The sequence below is a fragment of the Thermochaetoides thermophila genome (assembly GCF_000221225.1).
Source record: "Thermochaetoides thermophila DSM 1495 unplaced genomic scaffold scf7180000011812, whole genome shotgun sequence".
Taxonomy (NCBI): Eukaryota; Fungi; Ascomycota; class Sordariomycetes; order Sordariales; family Chaetomiaceae; genus Thermochaetoides; species Thermochaetoides thermophila.
In genome coordinates this window covers 756,278-774,343 of record NW_006383028.1, presented here as the reverse complement: position 1 = coordinate 774,343, position 18,066 = coordinate 756,278, and the positions used below count along the sequence as shown (strand labels likewise).

Genomic DNA, 18,066 nt, shown 5'->3' with positions numbered 1-18,066 from the left:
GATCTTTACACTGGCATCAGTCTGCATGCCGAACCAGTCGACATCGATGGAGAATTCTGATAAGCCGCGACCGATTACTTGGCGTCGGCTGTCAGAAGTCAACAAAAAAAAAGTCGGGACAACGAAACAGCGAAGCAGCAGCGCAACTCGTCACAAGCCAAGACCTTGATGGCTCCGGGTCCCACCGCCAAGCCTTAGCCAAGAATTACGATAAGATAAGATACACCCCGCTAGACAGCCCCACTAAAAAGTTGACGGGACGAAATGGAATTGAAATCTTCGATTTTTGCGACTGCCGACCGCTCGTTGACGCCAACGCTGAAGAGCCCCGGTCGGTCTGTTGCTGCTCCTGCTCCTTATTATTTTTTTCTTTTTTAGTATTACTTCCTCAGGATCTAAGTCGCAGCCAAAATGTCCATGATCACGACAACGGCCTGGGTGCCGCGCGGGTTTGCGGCACCCTTCCCGACCAAGTCCAAATTCGACGAGGCCGAGTTCCAGCGCATCGCGAACCTGGCCAAGCTGAAGCTCGAGGGCGCGAAGGAGGACCTCGAGGAGGCCGAGGCCGCTGAGGCTGCTGAGGGCGACCGCATGGAGGACGACGCCGAGGAGAGCGCTAAGGAGAACGGCGCTGGAGCTGGGGTTGATGGTGGTGCTGGCTCCAAGAAAAAGAAGGAGAAGAAAACAAAGACGGCAGAAGAGTTAGTGCAAATAGGTTTTACATGTGTTCAGAGATATCAATGCTAACAGCACACTAGAATCGCCATCGATGAGGAGCTCAAGGAGTACGACTTTGAGCACTACGACGACTCAGACGAAGATGGGGAGGGCCAGCCGCTAGCCATGTTCGGAAACATCAAGTCGCTCGCCTACTACGAGTCTAACGACGACGACCCGTACATCACGCTGAAGGACGACCCCGAGATGGAAGAAGAGCGCGAGGATTTGCAGATCCTGGCCACCGACAACCTGCTGCTGGCGGCCAAGGTCGAGGACGAGCTCGCGCACCTTGAAGTCTACGTCTACGAGGACGAGGCCGACAACATGTATGTTCACCACGACATCATGCTGCCGGCCATCCCGCTGTGCCTGGAGTGGCTCGACATCCCGGTCAACAAGGAGGGTGTCGACAAGAACGGCGTGGGCAACTTCGTGGCGATCGGCACCATGGACCCCGACATAGAGATCTGGGACTTGGACACCATCGACTGCATGTACCCGAACGCCATCCTGGGTGCGGGAGGCGATGTAGAGGCCGAGGGCAAGAAGAAGAAAAAGAAGAAGAAGTCCAAAAAGGCCAACGATGAGTACCATGTCGACGCAGTCCTGTCCCTTGCCGCGAATCGCAAGCATCGCAACCTCCTCGCTTCCGCCTCTGCCGACAAGACCATCAAACTCTGGGACCTGCACACAACCAAATGCGCCAAATCCTACACCTACCACACCGATAAAGTCTGCTCGATCGCCTGGCACCAAGTCGAATCAACCGTCCTCCTCAGCGGCAGCTACGATCGGACGGCGGCCGTAGCCGACATGCGCGCTCCGGGCGAGCAGCCGCTCCGCGTCGGCGTCGAGTCGGACGTGGAAACCGTCCGGTGGGACCCGCACGACCCGAACTTCTTTTACGTTTCGACAGAGCGCGGCATCATCCACCACTTCGACGCGCGCACAATCGGGCGGGACCCGGCTGCGAGCAAGACGGTTTGGAAGCTGCAGGCGCATGACGAGTCCGTGTCGTGCTTCGACCTGAACCCCATCATCCCCGGCTTCATGGCGACGGGCTCGACGGACCGGACGGTCAAGATCTGGAATATAACGCCCGATAATGGCCCGTCTCTTGTTGTTTCCCGTGATTTTGGGGTTGGCAAGGTGTTTTCGACGACCTTCGCTCCTGACAAGGAGGTTGCGTTCAGGTTGGCTGTTGCCGGTTCCAAGGGTGTGGTCACCATCTGGGACACCAGCACGAATGCCGGTGTTCGGAAGGCGTTTGCCCACCGCCAGGCTGATTTACCTTCGGTGGAGGGCAAAGAGGAGGATAGGCTGGTGGGGCTGGCGGAGGATGAGGACGAGGAGGAGAGCAGCGATGAAGGGGAGGATGGTGTGGAGGGGAGTGACAGTAGCGAGGATGAAGAGGGGGCGAGGTCGGGGGATGCGATGGATGAGGATTGAGTGTGATACCTCGGGTGCTGTGTAGAGTCTCTGTTGCTCTGTTCTCGGCTGCTTGATTGACTACCTTACGTCATTTTCGTACTCCATATTTGCTTTACCCGGTCGTATATAAATCTGGCGTTGGTGGGTTCCAAATCTGTTCCGAGCTTGTTGACAAAAATCTTGATCGTGTGTAGGTAAACAGCATATGTATCAATGCGTATTTTTGAGAACTCGATCCAGCAGCTTGCGTATCACTCGTTAAACGGCGCCGTCTCAGCTTGATGACGAAGCCCTGCGGCAGAGACAATGCTTCTACGTCTCTGCTTCTGCCGTTTCCAAAATTGGATGGTATGATGTCAAAGCCCCTCCCCTCTCCTCTCCTCCCCTCCGAACCCCTCCACTGTCGTCTAGGTACCTACCCACTCTAGGCGGGACGGAGGTCCAGTACCGTTCGGCTTACAATGTGCCATGTTTACCGTTGCCGTCTTTACGCGCTTGCTTTGACGCGTCAACTGGTGCCAATCTGAACTCACCGAAGTCCAGGAAATACTTGGACACAAAAAATCCTTCACGTGAGCGAGGTATGGCCACCAATCTCCCGAGGCCCGGGCCATCGAGGGCTGCGGGGCCGAGCTGTGCTCTTCTGCTGTGTAGTGTAGGTGCTAGCGCAAGTGAATGCAGAAGCGTGAAGGTGGTGGTCCGAAGGAAGCACAGTGGCTTTCTAGAACCACCTGACAACAAGACAACCTGCAGATGGATGGGCTGGCGACGCCGACGCCGACGCCGACGCCGAAGCCGTTCACCCGAGTCTTTGAACAGCACAGACTAATTGTATGATCTCAGTGGACACAACACACAATGTCAAAGACCTCCAGCTCTACATGTGCGGTGTAGAGCTTCTATGTACTAGGCACATCCGTATGATAAGGTATGGTATGGTATGGTATGGTAGGAAGTCGGAAGCTAGCTGACGAGAGCCGAGAGCGGAGATGTCGTGAAAATCCCGCTGCGATATGTAGAACATGTGCAAGAGGCTTCCATCTGCCTTCCTTCTACAAACAAACAAAAAAAAAACCATCGATCGCCTCGCCTCATTGTTGCATGGACTACGGGCACGGGATCGGCAACCCCAGCTCCAAGCCCACGGAAGGACGATCGAGCCGATCCAGAAAAGATCAGACCTGGTGGTGACAGCTCCGAAGAAGCTGGATCTTGGTTCCAACTGGACAGTCATCACTCTCTGACGTGTGCTCAACAAGCCCTACCGGTACTGCAGGTTCTTAGCTGAACTTGTCTTCTCGGCGACGTTCTTCCGGAGCTTTTCTCTCTTGGTAGTTTTCCCTCTCCACGCTCGCCTATACGGAATGCCGTTCGTCCCCCGCATCATCTGTGCTGATGTGTGTGTATGTTGCGGCACGCAAAGCCGTTCGAGCGGAGGGTTCCCCCTTGTCGCAGAATCTCCTCATCGAGTTAGCCGCCGTGGAAAGGGGACTGTTGCATTGGCCTTGGCTTTCTTCACCTCACTGGCTGGATGGCCGTCGTCTGTCTGGGCTTTTTTCTTTTTTTCTTTTTTTTTCTTTTTTTTTACTTTCCTGTCTCAAGAGTGTTTTTGTTGAGAGTGTTGTTGCAAGAAGTTCCGATAAGCTGAAAAGAGCTTTCCTTCTGCCGCTCCGAACACTAGTGTATCCTGATTCACATCGCCATCGTCATCCACGTCCCGCGACTGGTGTCACTCCAACCGCGCGCCAGCTTCTCAGCAACAACGCCGAACACAGTCCAAGATGGCAATTTAGACGGACAAGAGCCTCCTGGTGGCTCGCTCGTCGGTTTCAGATTTCCAGATGGACCAACATGCCTATTGCCCAGGGTTGGACCGGCTGGAAACACGTAGCCAATCAGCGGCCTTCCAGTCTCCCAACGGCCTGCTAGACAAGCTGGTGTCGGTTGGGGTCTTGCTTCATGGTTTCAGGACGGGCATCACCAACTAGAGCATGATGGCCCGAGCACTGCTTTTCCCTCACCAGTTCAGTCTTTACTTCACCTGCCATCCTGGTAAACTGGTATGATGTGCACGCCGCGCGTCCACTTATCCTAGCTTCCCAGCCGCAGCAGGGCTGCGAAACACTCGGGATATGTGCCGCGGGGGTGATCGACGAGCGGAGACTTCTCGAAGTCCTGCTACGGCCTGTGCAGGTTAAGAGCGGCCAGAAAGGCCCATCTCTAGCTGAGAAGAAATCCTGCAATCCTGCAGTTTGCCTCGATTGCCTTTTCATCACAGCAAACGTGGACCAGTTTGCACCTAAACACGTAGAGAGAGCCAAAAAAAAATAAAATAAACCAATGCAGGTACGCTGCGCCGCTCATGCGAGGAGCCCCAGTTTGTCGTGGCTTCTGGAGGGGACTGAGCCAATGGGCTTCGGCGAAGGCGACAGCAGAGTGATTTGCATCACGCCAAACCCGCGGTATTTTTGTATTTTCCTGTCAGGCACATCCCCGTACCTGCAGACCGAGCAGCCTGGATGGGCTGGATTATATCGAGATAAATTGATCAGGCCCTACCGTCAGGCACGCCATCTCGGCAGATGCCCGATGCAGATAGAATGAATCGCGTGGTGGTGTCTCGCAAGCTGGAGCAGTGCTCGTGTTGGAGCCTTTGGGGTTTTTCCTCCAAAATTCCAGTGTAGTGGATGACGATAAAGCTGCATCTCGAAAAAGCATTTCATCTGTAACAGCGTTACGACTGTCACTTTAACGGACGATGAAGAGGAAAGCGAAAAGGGATGAGGTTACACTTCTTTTCACAGGCCAAGCCGGTGCGCCGCAATCGGGGCTCTCTCATTGGCTCAAGGTGTAGCAGCTAGAACGAGCAAGCCCCACTAGGAGGGGCCAACCAGCGGGCCGGCACTAAAGCGAGCAAGGTCCACTGGTGGGGGAAGCAGGGGTGCAGGGCTTCGATGGAGAAGACGGACGCCTTGTCGAAACGGCCCGGTCTGCCCTGCAATCACCGGGAACCTGGGCACCACACCATTAGGCTATAGTGGACAGACAAAGATATCGCCAGCAAATTTTGAACTTCGAAATTGCTGTCCGTCTTGCAGTCTTACATGTGGCTCTGCTGTCCGCAGGCGTCGAGCTGAAAATCCGAAGAATCCGTAACATGCCTACTGTGTGCTTGTACAGGCGAGCATATGCAAGAAAAATTATTTGTTGGACGAGCAATCATGATGAATATATGGCAATCAGATGGAAGCCAATCCATCAGCGAAATCACGTAAGTGGCTGAGGACTTCAACCTACCATCAGTGGCAATAAAATACGGTACGATACAATATGTACTTAGTAAACGACATCAGGTCGCGGAGGGAACATGGGGCCTGTCATGATCCAGGATGCAACAGGGCGCTCTCCCTCCCCCACCGTGCCCCTTTGTGGTTCATGCCATCCATCCACGGTCCATGGATGCCCTCCTCCGGGCCCAATCCAGCCAGATGCCCAGAAGAATGCTGGTCGACCTAGTGTGTAGCCGTCTAATCCCCTGTTTTCTACGATGCGATTGTTACGCACTTTCCTTTCCCATCTCCCGGGTTTTCCCCTAGCCAAACGACATTCTCTCCTTTCTTTATGCCCGCCCTCGAGCTCTCCATTCCTTAAGCTCTAGTGTAGCTGGCAGTCTCCATTCATTTGCCTTGCCTTGATGGCCTTGGTTCGAATTTCCATCTGGTTTTGATCTCAACGAGCTTCCGTCCCAGGTTCTCGGCACTGAGGAGTCACACAAGCTGCTCGCGGTCTCACTCAAGCGCCCCCCTTTCAATCACCGAGACGCACACACACACACACACACACACACACACACACACGTACACACATTAGACCTCAGGTCGTGGGCGCGGACACCAGATCCTCCTTTGGCTCACATTCTCTCTTCATCAGACGACCTTTCCTTTCGACCTTTGACCTCCAACGGGCTTAGACCGTTGTTGGCCTCGTACCTCGTTCCATCCCATCGGACTGGATCCACTGCTCGACAGCTTTTCTGCTTTTTTTTTCTTTCTTTGAGTTCATCGACCGTCCTTGTGTGGCCTTTCTTTGTGCTGAAGCCTTACTTGGCGTTCCGTTCTCGCATCTCACTGCAGCTCTGCATCACTGCATTACTTACCCACAACCTTCCAGTTTCTCTTCTACCTTCCGGCTCCATCCTCCGCGTCTTTGACTTGGCGTTGCATTTATAGCGACGAGGTCTTTCTACCGGCAGCTGGATTCTCGCTTCTGTCACATGGTCCCTCCCACTCACGCTGGAACTGATACTGGGTACTGCTTCCCCCTCCTGACTTCCAAGCCCTGTACTCCTGGGAACGCCATCGCCATCCACAGCCTCTGCTTTGCCGAGCTCACATTGTGATTGCCTGGGCAACGTCAAAGAGTGCTGAGAAACCCTCCTTATCAAGAAAAACTAGGCCACAAGCCCATTGGCGCAACGTCACACTGAGTGACTGGCCTTGCATCACACGACTCCGTTCGCCGTCACGCCGGTTACATCGTCCCGGTGTACAGGCCAGCTATCACTGCTCGCGCTGGACAGCCCCTCCTCTTTGTTCCTACGGTAATTCTACACTCTGATCGTTGAGCTCTATCATCAATCTTCACCATATACCCTCACCTCCTGATCAGCATTCGCACGAAGTTGTGAAAAACGGCCGTCATCCTGCCCCCTCGTCATTCAGCTGTGAGGGCGCAGGTTCTGAGACCTTCTTTCAGCCATAATTTATCTCTCTTTTCGTTTGCTTGACAGCTCAGCCGCGAGCATGTCCATCGCAAGGGCATTCACGACCCGTAGGGTCAAGCAGAGTCTGGAGAGCGCCGGCGTGGAGCGCAGCAACTCCACGAGGGGCGCTTCCTCACTGCGCAACAAGATCTCGAGCCCCATCGCTCTCACACATACGACGAACATGCTATCGTATAACGCCCCCGACATCCACACACTGACATCCCCCTCATCAACAACAACAACTTCTTCCCCCAGACCGGACGACGACTTCTCCGACGGCGTCGCTACCTCAAACTCAACTCCCCCTACCAGTCCCGATATCGACTCGTCTCCTAAGTCCTCTAAGCAGTCACAACCACAGCAATCAGCAGTCCCCAATCACCTCTCATCATACTTCACTCTCTCTGCACAATCCCCCGAAGCCACAGCCAAATCTGCCCCTACCCCACCTGCCATTCCGCGTCGTTCTCCATCCCACACGACGAAGCCCTATTCTGGCCTCAGCAATGGCGGTACGACACTCGAACGACAACGCTCAACCTCGGGTATGTCGCAACAGTCGCAGCGCACAGCGTCAACCAAGACGAGCTTCTCCTACTCGCGGTCCAGCTCAGCGAGTACCAGCACCAGCGCGACATCGCATAATTCCGGTATCGTTGCGCATCATCACGTCAAGTTCTCTGGTGCTACCACAGCGAGCACAGCATCATCGCCGCTTACGCCACCTACGCCGCCGTCGCATGCCCCATCATTTTCAGCCGCTTCCTCGACCCTCTCATCACCGACAGCCAGACACCAGCCTACGTTTCCTCAGCAGCAGCAGCAGCAACAACAACAACAAGAAGAAGAGAACCGTGGTGAACGGCATAGGTACCAGCATAGAAAGGACTCTTCCAACACGACGACCGGCAGCCTGAGCAGTCACCCCTTTGGCAAGGAACTGGCGCAGGTGACGGAGATTGCGGAGGAGTATGGGGTTAAGGAGCAGGTCGTGAAGGTTTCGGCTATCACCACCAGCAGCTCGACATCACACAGTCATGGAGTAGTGTCTGTGGAGGCAGATGAGCAGGCTATGAAGGCAAAGGGGCTGAGAAAGTGTGCGCCGGAGGAGTATCTGAGTGATGTAAGAGGGTTGTTTGCCAGTTTCTTTTTGGGAAGTGTTTCATCGGGAGCTGCGGCTATGTTACCGCCGTTGATATCTCCGCCGCCAGCGACAGCACTGCCGACACCGCCGTTAGCAAGCAGGGGAGGTGCGCATAGCCCCCCGCAGCCGGTGCATCATGTGCCATTGCCGATTGCGGCAGGCGGGGAAACTTGGATTTAAGACTGCTGGGGAAGGTATTAAGTGGTGAGAAACTCTAGGGGCTATAATTTCACTTGTATATAATTTCTTATATGTTTTGGCATTGGGTTTGGGTTGATTCAAGTTTGTCCTCTAGCAGGCTGAGCGACGACTCCCTCTATTCACGATGGGGAGGATGAAGTTTTCTTAGACACGGTGATTGACATACCCCCATCTCACCGTCATTTGTTTAAATACCCAGATACTCTGAGACAAGAAAAAAAAAGGGGGGGGGAAAGGCTAGGAAGAAAGGAAGGCAGACAAAGTGCGAAGGTAGGAGTTTGGTCTTGGTTTGGTGAAAGACAGCATCCAAGCGGTGGAGTCATGATAAGAAAGGATACCAACAAATTGAAGGAACACAGAGGTTTTTGGGATTTCTTGTTTCATTACGTTTCATTGTGTTGCTGGAGGCAGGCTTGTGTGAATGCGAGAAACAAAAAAGAATATCGGATGGGTTGGATATTATATGTGGGATGTGGTGTACAATGTAGGCTGAGATTGTCTGCCTTGCGGGTCAAGAACTACTTTTATGTAGCTGTAGGATGCATATGGGAGTTGACGATTGATGATGAAGGATGGTTGGTTGCTTTTGAAAAAAAAAAAAAAAAACACAATGCCTACCTACCTTGCCGCGGATCTTTATTCTTCGGCTTTGTGAGTGTGGGTTCCTGGTGTCTGCATACCTACCTCCCTGGCTAGATGTCTTACCAAAGAATGCGAGTCAACCGGATATGGTGATTCACCTGTAGACTTTCCCATTCAAGATGATCACTGTCTACGTTCCTTTCGTGTAAGCTTTCCTCGATGTATCTACGGCCGTCGAGATAGCGGTCTTGCTGGTATCACCTGTCACAGAGGGATGGTAACTGGGCTGCATCAACAGGCCACAAAAGGACAAACAGTCGTGCAGGCTCAAAACTTGGGTTCTGGTAAGTCGTTGGTTTCTAGGTATGTCCGTTTTAGCTAGATTTAAGAGTTCGTTGTCCTAACTGTCTACCTAGATCACGTCGATTCTCTAATACCATTAATCTCATCTGCATACAGCATCAAGGAACTGGAATCATGTACTGCATCATACGCAGGTTACACTCATCTTGCAGAGATATATTGGTGGGCAGGTACCTAAGAAGCCTTTTAGATAGTACTCATCGTCTAGATTCTGCTATATTAGGGATAATGCACACATATATAAGCTAGGAGCAGCGGGACTGGTTCCGGATGGGGTACAACGTTGGGATGTTCATTAGCCTGGTGTTGTGCATGTGTTGTGCAGCTGCGGGGAAGCAGCAAGACTGTGATTGTACTGACGTTCAGAAAAACTGTGAGAAGAGCAAAAGGGAGAGATGTCAAGACACGGCAACGGCCGGTGTGTCCCCTGTGGCTTCGTAAGTATAAGGTAGTTCCTGAATGGACGACGTTTTACCAATTTTGAATGAACTATGACATAGAAATACCGCGATGGACAAGCTTAAGCGATATTCCATCTATCAATTTTGGCTTGTCTATTTCATCCGAAATCGGGTCAAACTCTAGAGATCCCCGTCTAACCAAAACTGCTGGGGTACATGTTCCACAGATGAGCTGATCCTTAGCAATCTTATTATCATGAGTGGCCCCTAAGAAAGGGCAACTTCCATTCTCAGAATTCTAAAGCAGCATCACGATGAACAGGTTGCTTCAATTTCCACAAGTCCAACAGGGTTGGTTATTGTCAGCCATTTGTAACTAATGGAGGGCAGTTGGCCTCTCTGCCAGCATCAAGTACGGCTCCCTCTTGTTGTCCATCAATGAGACTAATTAGATGAACTGAATCTAACAAATATGACGTCAGCAGGTCCGATGCCACTTGAAAGACTTTAGATCAAGCCATGGAAGTCCAACTAAAAACTTCAGGAACAGGCAGCTGATGGCCAACGGAGCCGGGCCGAGGTTGAAACAGTGACCTTCGACTAATTAGCGGGCCCGTCGAGCGGCCAAGATCCCATCAGCCGGAGACCGAAGATCGAATCTCATGTTAGTTGGTCCACAGACCTGTCGGGCTGGCTGGCCATTGGTGGGGTAGTAGCTACCGGGGGAGTTCAGAAACCGGCTAGAGCTGACTCAGGTTGCCCTTGGTCTTGGTCTTGGATTTTTCCTTGAGTTATAGGCTCAGATGCTGATTCATTGTGAGAGATAATAGGTGTGTGGAACTAAAAAGTAGCAAAAAATTGCCAAAAACATACAACACTGGGGATTCCCCAGTCGCCTCCGACCTGAGTACTAGCCCGGCCCTCAGTGGCTTGTCTATGGGAGAGCGGACGGGATCCCGAATTTTCCACTGGGTATGGTCGTATGTAACATATTGTAGTCAGAAAGGGGCCTTATATAAAAGCGATAGCCAATAATAGCTTGTCTACCAAAACATGGAAAAGGGGAGGTGAGGGAGGAGTGTCTGCCAGTGGTCATTTCCCAAACTGACTTTAACCATCAATATTGTAAGCCACTCCTTTTGTAATTTGTTCTTATTCTATCTCAAACGTATTAAAACTATTGTCTGTTCCACGGATAACCAATCACTTGCTCTTCAGAAGAGGTTTCATCTCCGGTTGTGTGTCAGATCCTGTCAATACTAGAAAGTAGAGGCAGTTGGTGTGAAAAAGGCCACTTTGAAAAGAGAAAACAACATTTCCTTTATAGTGCTGTCATAATCAAGATTTCATGGAAAGTTAAACAGTTTCACATGAGTGTTTATGGTCTTAGGGAGGCGAAAAGCGTCCTTCCAAGTTACATGATGTCACTTCTGCACCAGGGTTAGGGTTAACATGCACGCTCGCCTCAAGTGGGCCTGGTACCTTCTTGGCCTGCCCAAGTTCAACCGCCAATCGAGTTCTCGTCAGCGCTTTTGCCTTTGAAAGCCAACAAGCCAAACCAACCGCCATGGCAACCGCCGACTCCGAATCAAACCCAGCCCCGCAAGTAGTATTTCGTACGAAAAAGAAGGCAAAGCCATATCGCCAACACACTGCGACTACTGTTGAAAACTTGGAATCATCATTCGCTACAGCCAACGCCAGCGAACTTACGAAGGAAGAAGCCTCTCCAGCTGCGACCTCAGCTCCTGCTGCTAGCGGGATTGAAAGCACAAGCGATGTGCCGGCTGCAGCAACCAGCACAGCTCAAGACAAAAAGAGCAGCGAAGAAGATGAAGAGGATGGGCTCTCCGTGACAGAGCTGTTAAAGCTGCGCAATGCACGGAAACACAAGCTCGCTGGCGTGGGCTTCCGCGCGACAGATGAGAAGCCTTCTGCAACCGGGGAGGAGCAAAACAACATGGATGGAAAGGGGCTGGTAGTGCGCGCCGCTGCTGGTCTAGCAGGATCCGAGGTCGAGCAGCTCATCGGCGGGATAACGAAGCGGTTTGCGCCGCAGACGGGGTTCGTGGGAGACTTGGTCAACAGGCATATGTGAGTGCGATCCCCTCATAGAGAGAGCAATCGGGAGAGCGTCGCTTTGGAGCAGCTACTGATCAAGCAAGGGAGGAATACGTAGAATCCGAGTTGGCTAAACGAAAGCGGCTGGCTGCCGAGGCTTCGGCGCGACAGCAGCAGCAGGAGCAGGAACAGGAACAACAACAACAACAACAAGAAAGGGCTACTAGAAGTAGTCTACTAGGCGGTAGTCAACTCCTACAGGCCGCCGACCCGGCATCTGGACAAGGCGACGCGCAGCGCGTGCTGCATGGAAAGCTCTTCGAGATCGACCTGGGAGACGAGGCGCGGGCGCGCAACATTGAGATGACGGAGCGCGCGCGTCGGAGATTACAGGGCCTTGCAGACGACGAAATGCAGAACGACGGCAGCGGCAGCGGAAGCGGTAGTGGCAGCGCTGGCACTGGTGGCGGGCTTAGCAAGAAGCCCCGTTTGGGCAAGGGCCCGCGCAACCGGCGCGGCAGTGATGATATCCAGAGGGATCAGATGGTGGAGGCTTTCTTGAGCGAGAATAAGCGTATGTTTACCTCATTCTCCCTGATCAACTTTCACTTTCAAACTGACCTTGCTTTTCAGTCGACGTGTATGACATCCCTTCCCAAGACACGCACATGGGCCCTCATTCAGGCGACGAGGACGAAGGGGCTGCCGACGACCGGATCGCCGAGGAATTCCGGCGCGAGTTCATGGAAGCGATGGCGCAACGGCACCGCCGCCGGCGGCCGGCGCAGAACGCGGCGAAACCGGGCGCCAAGGGCCGCGCCGCCGCCAACGAGCCGATCCTACGTGGCCCGAAGCTTGGCGGCAGTCGGAATGCAAGGGCCGCAATGCGCGACTTATTGCTCAAGGAGCAGGCTCAGAAGCAGGCGCAGAAGCCGCTGGGGAGGAGGTGAGGGTCTGGATATGGATATGGAGTATGGATTGGTTGGTGTATCGCTCTTTGTAGGACGTAATGATCATCGGATTGATAACCCGGGGAGTTGCAGAATGGGTTTTTGTTTGGTTCTCTAGACAGCTGTAATTACTCCTGCATACAACAGCCTCATTTCTTTCACAACGCTAACAACGCCGTTGCTTTCTCGAGAATCCGTCCGTCAGGTATGCCCTCTTATACCCGTATCACGTGACTATCTGTCAGACACCCGCTTAAGCACGTGACCAGACTTTGGCAAGAAAGTCCCTTGACCACGACGAGACACAAGTTACTCCACTCGCTCTACCGGCGCGGCTCCGCGGAAACCTCATGGACCGCGATCCTTTCAGCCGCTCTTGTCGAGAAGCTCCAGGTCGGATTGGACATGAGAATTGCTGGATCGACAGTCGCAGCCGCATCGTTGCTCCTGCTTACGAAACGGCAGGGTTGCGTGGTTGTAGGGTCACATCTGCCTGGCCAATATTTTCTCTCATACCTTCTTTTCCTAGTTGTTTCGCTCAGCAGCATGTCATGTGGTACGGCGGCGACCGGGTCAACGCAAAGTGTAACAGGGGATATCTGACCGTTGCCAGACCGGACGGGATATTCGAGAGTATTTCTTTATACCTTATTCTTTGCCGCCGCTGCTACTTTATATGTGGGGTGGGGATGGTATGCCTTTTTTTGCTGACGGGAGGGGGTAGTGTAGTTGATAAACTTCTCACAATCTGACTTTGATTGCCCATCTTACGGCTTGGCCCGCAAACAAAGCAAAGCAAAAGCAGAGACAAAAAAAAAAAAAAAGCCAAGCAACTCAAAAAAAGCCTGGGAGTCGCTGGCACGCAGCCTTTTATTGCACACTACCATCCGATGCACACCTGCTGCTATTGTTAGAGTCTTTGTCATGTGCAGTCGGCCAGACAAATGGGGGCCGGGTGCAGCGATCAGATGTTCGCAGTTGGCGAACGTTTTGCTACCTTCAAAGAGAAATAGAAGTAAAGAGGATGCGACCAACAACGGAGAAATCTGCTGACATGGGTACTTTTTGTGCAATTCAAGGGAAACTCAGCGTTTGTTCAAGACTCGGCCCCGGCCATCGCGCACGGCTCAGTCACTCTCATGTTGCACTGCTTAATAAGAGAGAAGCAAGCACATTGTTTGACAGCGCGAACACGGCCGTTGATTAGATTTCGGGTGCTCCATAGTGATATAGAACAAACCATGTTGATCACTGACTCGAGGCTGGGAGATCGTAACTTTATCCAGCTTATCAGTTACTGGTCCAATCCATATCTACACACTATCCCACACCTCACCCATCGCCCAGCTTGCCTCTTTGTCGCAAGTGTGAAAGCGTCAGAGCACCCAGGCGGGTAAATAATAGTGTGGGTAATGTCCTGCAGCAGATAGCCCCTCTGAAGTGTTGCGTGCCACATTTGGAATGGCGTACGCTGAAGAACAGGGGTCTCTGGTTGGTGAAGCTGCGCCTCCAGCCTCAATGTAGCAGCAAAGCAATAGTGGGAATGGTTGCCAATCCAATAGTTGACGGCCCTTCACAGCCAGCCTAGCCGACCCAGCGAGAACGCCCAGCCCAGTGGCAGTGGTACTGCTGACCCGGGGGGTAGGTTGATTGGACCAGGCTGGGCTGGGAGGGGAGTGGCAATAAGCAACCATTCCTGAATCTCGTGCCCAGTCGGGAGAAGACCAAGAATTGGCTGCGTGGGCGGGCTGCGAGATGTTAATGGATGAATAGATGGATGAGCGCAGGAGGGGGTTGCGCTGCTAAGTGCTGACTGAAGCTGGAGGGCTGCAAAGCCTTGTCTCTGTCTCTTCCCATCCTTTCTCTTCCTCATCCTGCATCTTTTCTTCACCTTTCCTGTTGCTCACACAATATCGGTCTTGTTCTTGTTTTTGCGCCGGTTTCATTGTCTTGCTCGCCTTTCACGGACGGAAGGCTAGGATTTGACAACGCACATTACCCCCTTGGTCTTCTGCAACGTCACGCTTCCCTAGACATACGCGGTTCTGCTGTCGCTGCGATGGGCTGGTGATTCTGAACACCCCTTCAACTGCTGCTTTGAACTACCGTCACGGAGGGTTTTTTGTGCCCGCCCACGAAGATGAGGATGTCAAGTACAGGCCGGCTTGCCACAATAGTTCTGTTCCTGGCAAACCAGGTGGTCTGCACCGCAAATCGGGAAAACACAAGGGTTATATTCAACAACGAACAGTTTATCGGGGATTTGGATCCAAACTACGCAATATTCAGTGTATCAGCTATAAGCAGCCATTCATTCAGCTGGACTACTCACGATGCCTCGGTCTCGGAGATTTTCCTTTTCAAGGAAATTCAGGGTGAAAGTGGGAACCCAGGCAGTGAACCCGTGGCCTCCATTTCTGCTCGCGGTGATTCTTCTCTGAACTCAGTTTCCATTCATACACTGATTTGTGATTTGAACGCTCGTAAATCCAAGCCGGATGTTATAAGTTCGTCTTTCCTACTTCCATGGGCCTGCCACAACAACTGCTAATACCAAGACCTTACTGACCTGTGAGAACGATCTAGTGTATCCGAATAACTTCGAAGGAGGCGTCCCCTGGTGCTCACAGAGTGAAATTAATCTTGTCGATGTTCCGCTTTATTTTGAGGCTGTTTGGAGAAGCCATACTCGGAGAGATATGGGGCGAAGTTATAGCAGACTCTTCACTTTCGCCCACAACTTGAGTGAGATCACCAACAAGGAGAAGTATGCTGACCCACTGCCTTATCTGAATGAACGCACACATTCAGACAATACAAGCACTGCTAATGGTAGTCCCCCAACCACCACCGAGTCCCCAAATGGCTTAGGGACACCCGAAACAAGCACTCCGGTAGGAAACAACTTCTTGGGAAACAGTGAGAACAAAAATGGTGGCCTTTCTGGGGGTGCCATAATCGGTATTGCGGTCGCAGGCGGTGTGATCGGTCTTCTGCTTGTCTTCGCACTTGTTTGGTTCTTACGTCAGAAGTACCTCCAGAAACAGGGAAGAGTTGGCAGTCCGGGCACTGAGGTGAAAGGAGGTCTCATGGCTGAAAAAGACGGTGGTGTGGACGGCGAAGCGCACTCTCCATACTCCGACGAAGCTGCACCGCAAGTGGCACCAGCACCGGTGCTCCCTCACCACCCCTCTCTGCCATCCGATACTCCTGTCCAGTCCTTCCCTCAGCATTCCTGCAGCAGTCCATACTCGAACCACAGCGTCCCTGTTGCCGTGCCAGCTGTCATCCCCGTCTCTGCCCCCGGAACCCTCAGCGTGGGCACCGCCTCATCGATCATTGCAGGGCCCACAGCCGATGAGACCCGCTCAAGTGTGCCCAGCACGGCAACAACCGCGGCATCGACTCCTGCACCGGCTCCTGCCACGACTGCCCCTGCCGGGAGGGCGTTGTCGACCCCGCTGGCGCATCTGATTGAAGAGGGTATGACAGAGGAGGACATCCGGCGGCTGGAGGAAGAGGAGAGGGAGTTGGATCAGGCGATTGATGAAAGACTTGGTCCAAGAGCGAGGAGAGTAGAGTAGTTTGGTGTTTGGTTGGGGTGAGGAGAAGAAACGGGGATTTTGAGGCTGGGAGGAGTGATATGATGATGAGCGTATATTATTTTGAGATGGTTATTTTGATATGGAAATAATCAGGATTGTCTCCGAATTTATGGGGTACTGAGTTATCTCTGAGTTGGCTCGTCTCTTCATTCTCTTATGCGTTGGGATGCGACCATGGCATTAAGATTTGCATTGGCATTTGCGTGGTTGAGCAGAGAGAGGGTTTGCTAGGATGCGTCACTCGCTTTGATGCTCTTTGCAGATGGTTTTACGCTGCGTTTTCCTTGAGGAAAATGCACTGTTCTCCTGTAGCTGTCTGGCAAAACGAGAGAGATGAGGAGATTGCACAAGAACATATTTCAAGGCCGTGTATATGTTAAAAATCCGGATGATGTATATGGCGGTTTCCGATGGTTCATCTTACCAACCTCAAGCTAGCTGGCAGTTTGATAACCCTTACTTTAAACACCGATGATATCTTTGATTTGACTCATGCCTCCGCCAATGTCTGGCTTGGGCAAATAACACCGTTATGGCCACCGACAAGGCCTCGAGGTATCCGTAAGCCCTTCCCAGCCTCACAACAGACATTCACAGCACTTCCGGCGGACTCTGGGTTATCACCAAGAGCCCCTTTTAGCCATGTTGATAATTAAAAACATAATTACGACAAGGAAAACTACGAAACACCGTGCCCATCCCATTTTGATCCCATATCAGCCCATCGACCATATAAATGGTACAAAGCGTGCTCACCTCCCAAAGATTCTGCCCACCATTCTGCTCGCAATGTTTCCCGCAAGACCTGAAGAGCCAAACGCGCTGCCTGCAAGGTTCGAGGCCTGGCTGAACTTGTCGCACCGCGAGAAGGCAAGGCTGTTGGTGATGGTCAAGACAAGGGCGATCGCTAGCATACATAACACAGTCAGTCATCCCCCCCATTCTAGGCAACCACCCCCAAGACAGGAACAAGATATAAACCCACCAACAAGCGGAAGCCAAATGAACATCAGCCTAACCAACGCCAATATCGCGAGCGCAACCCAAAACAGTGGCTGCACGTAGATGGCCAGCCAGAAGAACCGGCTGTCTGTCGGGTTGACTACCTTGGTGCCGGGCTCGGCGCTCTCAAACACCCAATGCGAGTCCCCCGTCGCCGGGTCGACTTCGTTCCACCAGCGCAGGCCGACCAGCCGGCGCCCAGCAATATTCTTGAGGTAGTAAAAGTCTGCGGCAAGGAGAAGGATCGTAATTATGAAGATCATGACGCTTCACGAAGAAGAGGGAGGAAGACAGGGTCAGCTCTAGGAGTTCACGTTTGTAGATCGGATAGGATGGGACAAGAGAGGCGTACAGGTTCTGTGTGAAAAGCATTCCAAAGAGGTATACAAGTAAACTGGCTATAGCATATCGTCAGAATTGTCCAAACCATCCCATAAAATCACTGTTGACGGGCGCGCCGGTACACCTAATCGCAGAAGGGAGGGGACATATACATACAGACCCGGAAGGCCAGGAACGTCAAAAGCGTAATGGGATGTGAGCTCAGGCGCCAACTTAGGGCGCCCGGCGCGGGCTGTGCCTGTTCCATATCGCGAACGGGCAGAAGGGCCTTGTCGTTGTCGTGCTTGCTGCTTGATGGGCGTTGGTGGTGAGAGCTGCACTGGAGATGGACAGTGGGATGAGGTGCTTGCGTCAGGGTCCTGCCGCTGCGATAGTGAAGCTGGCCTGAGCTGCGGTTGCGCCTGATACGTGGTGAGAGCCCCACTCGAGAACTGTCATGTGTATCTTACGGGCTGTGTAATGTGTAATTTATGAAATGGAGCTGAGTGCCAGTTGGCAT

The 18,066-nt window shown here is 52.6% G+C and overlaps 5 protein-coding genes across 5 annotated transcripts; 4 read left to right on the top strand and 1 right to left on the bottom strand.

Moving 5' to 3' along the window:
- Nucleotides 1-411: 411 nt before the first annotated feature.
- CTHT_0009870 (uncharacterized protein) lies at nt 412-2,169 on the top strand (the record flags this gene model as incomplete). The annotated part of the gene is made up of 2 exons (XM_006691447.1): nt 412-701; nt 759-2,169. The coding sequence occupies 2 exons, from the start codon at nt 412-414 to the stop codon at nt 2,167-2,169; spliced, it is 1,701 nt and encodes a 566-aa protein (XP_006691510.1).
- Nucleotides 2,170-6,953: 4,784 nt separating this feature from the next.
- On the top strand, nt 6,954-8,240 carry CTHT_0009860 (uncharacterized protein; the record flags this gene model as incomplete). The annotated part of the gene is made up of 1 exon (XM_006691446.1): nt 6,954-8,240. The coding sequence occupies one exon, from the start codon at nt 6,954-6,956 to the stop codon at nt 8,238-8,240; it is 1,287 nt and encodes a 428-aa protein (XP_006691509.1).
- Nucleotides 8,241-11,174: 2,934 nt separating this feature from the next.
- On the top strand, nt 11,175-12,618 carry CTHT_0009850 (uncharacterized protein; the record flags this gene model as incomplete). Its single annotated transcript, XM_006691445.1, has 3 exons — nt 11,175-11,701; nt 11,773-12,242; nt 12,302-12,618. 3 exons carry the CDS (start codon nt 11,175-11,177, stop codon nt 12,616-12,618), a joined length of 1,314 nt encoding a protein of 437 aa, XP_006691508.1.
- A 2,699-nt stretch (nt 12,619-15,317) lies between these two features.
- CTHT_0009840 (uncharacterized protein) lies at nt 15,318-16,202 on the top strand (the record flags this gene model as incomplete). The annotated part of the gene is made up of 1 exon (XM_006691444.1): nt 15,318-16,202. One exon carries the CDS (start codon nt 15,318-15,320, stop codon nt 16,200-16,202), a length of 885 nt encoding a protein of 294 aa, XP_006691507.1.
- A 773-nt stretch (nt 16,203-16,975) lies between these two features.
- Nucleotides 16,976-17,488, bottom strand: CTHT_0009830 (uncharacterized protein; the record flags this gene model as incomplete). Its single annotated transcript, XM_006691443.1, has 2 exons — nt 16,976-17,130; nt 17,209-17,488. The coding sequence occupies 2 exons, from the start codon at nt 17,486-17,488 to the stop codon at nt 16,976-16,978; spliced, it is 435 nt and encodes a 144-aa protein (XP_006691506.1).
- Between the last annotated feature and the right edge of the window lie 578 nt (nt 17,489-18,066).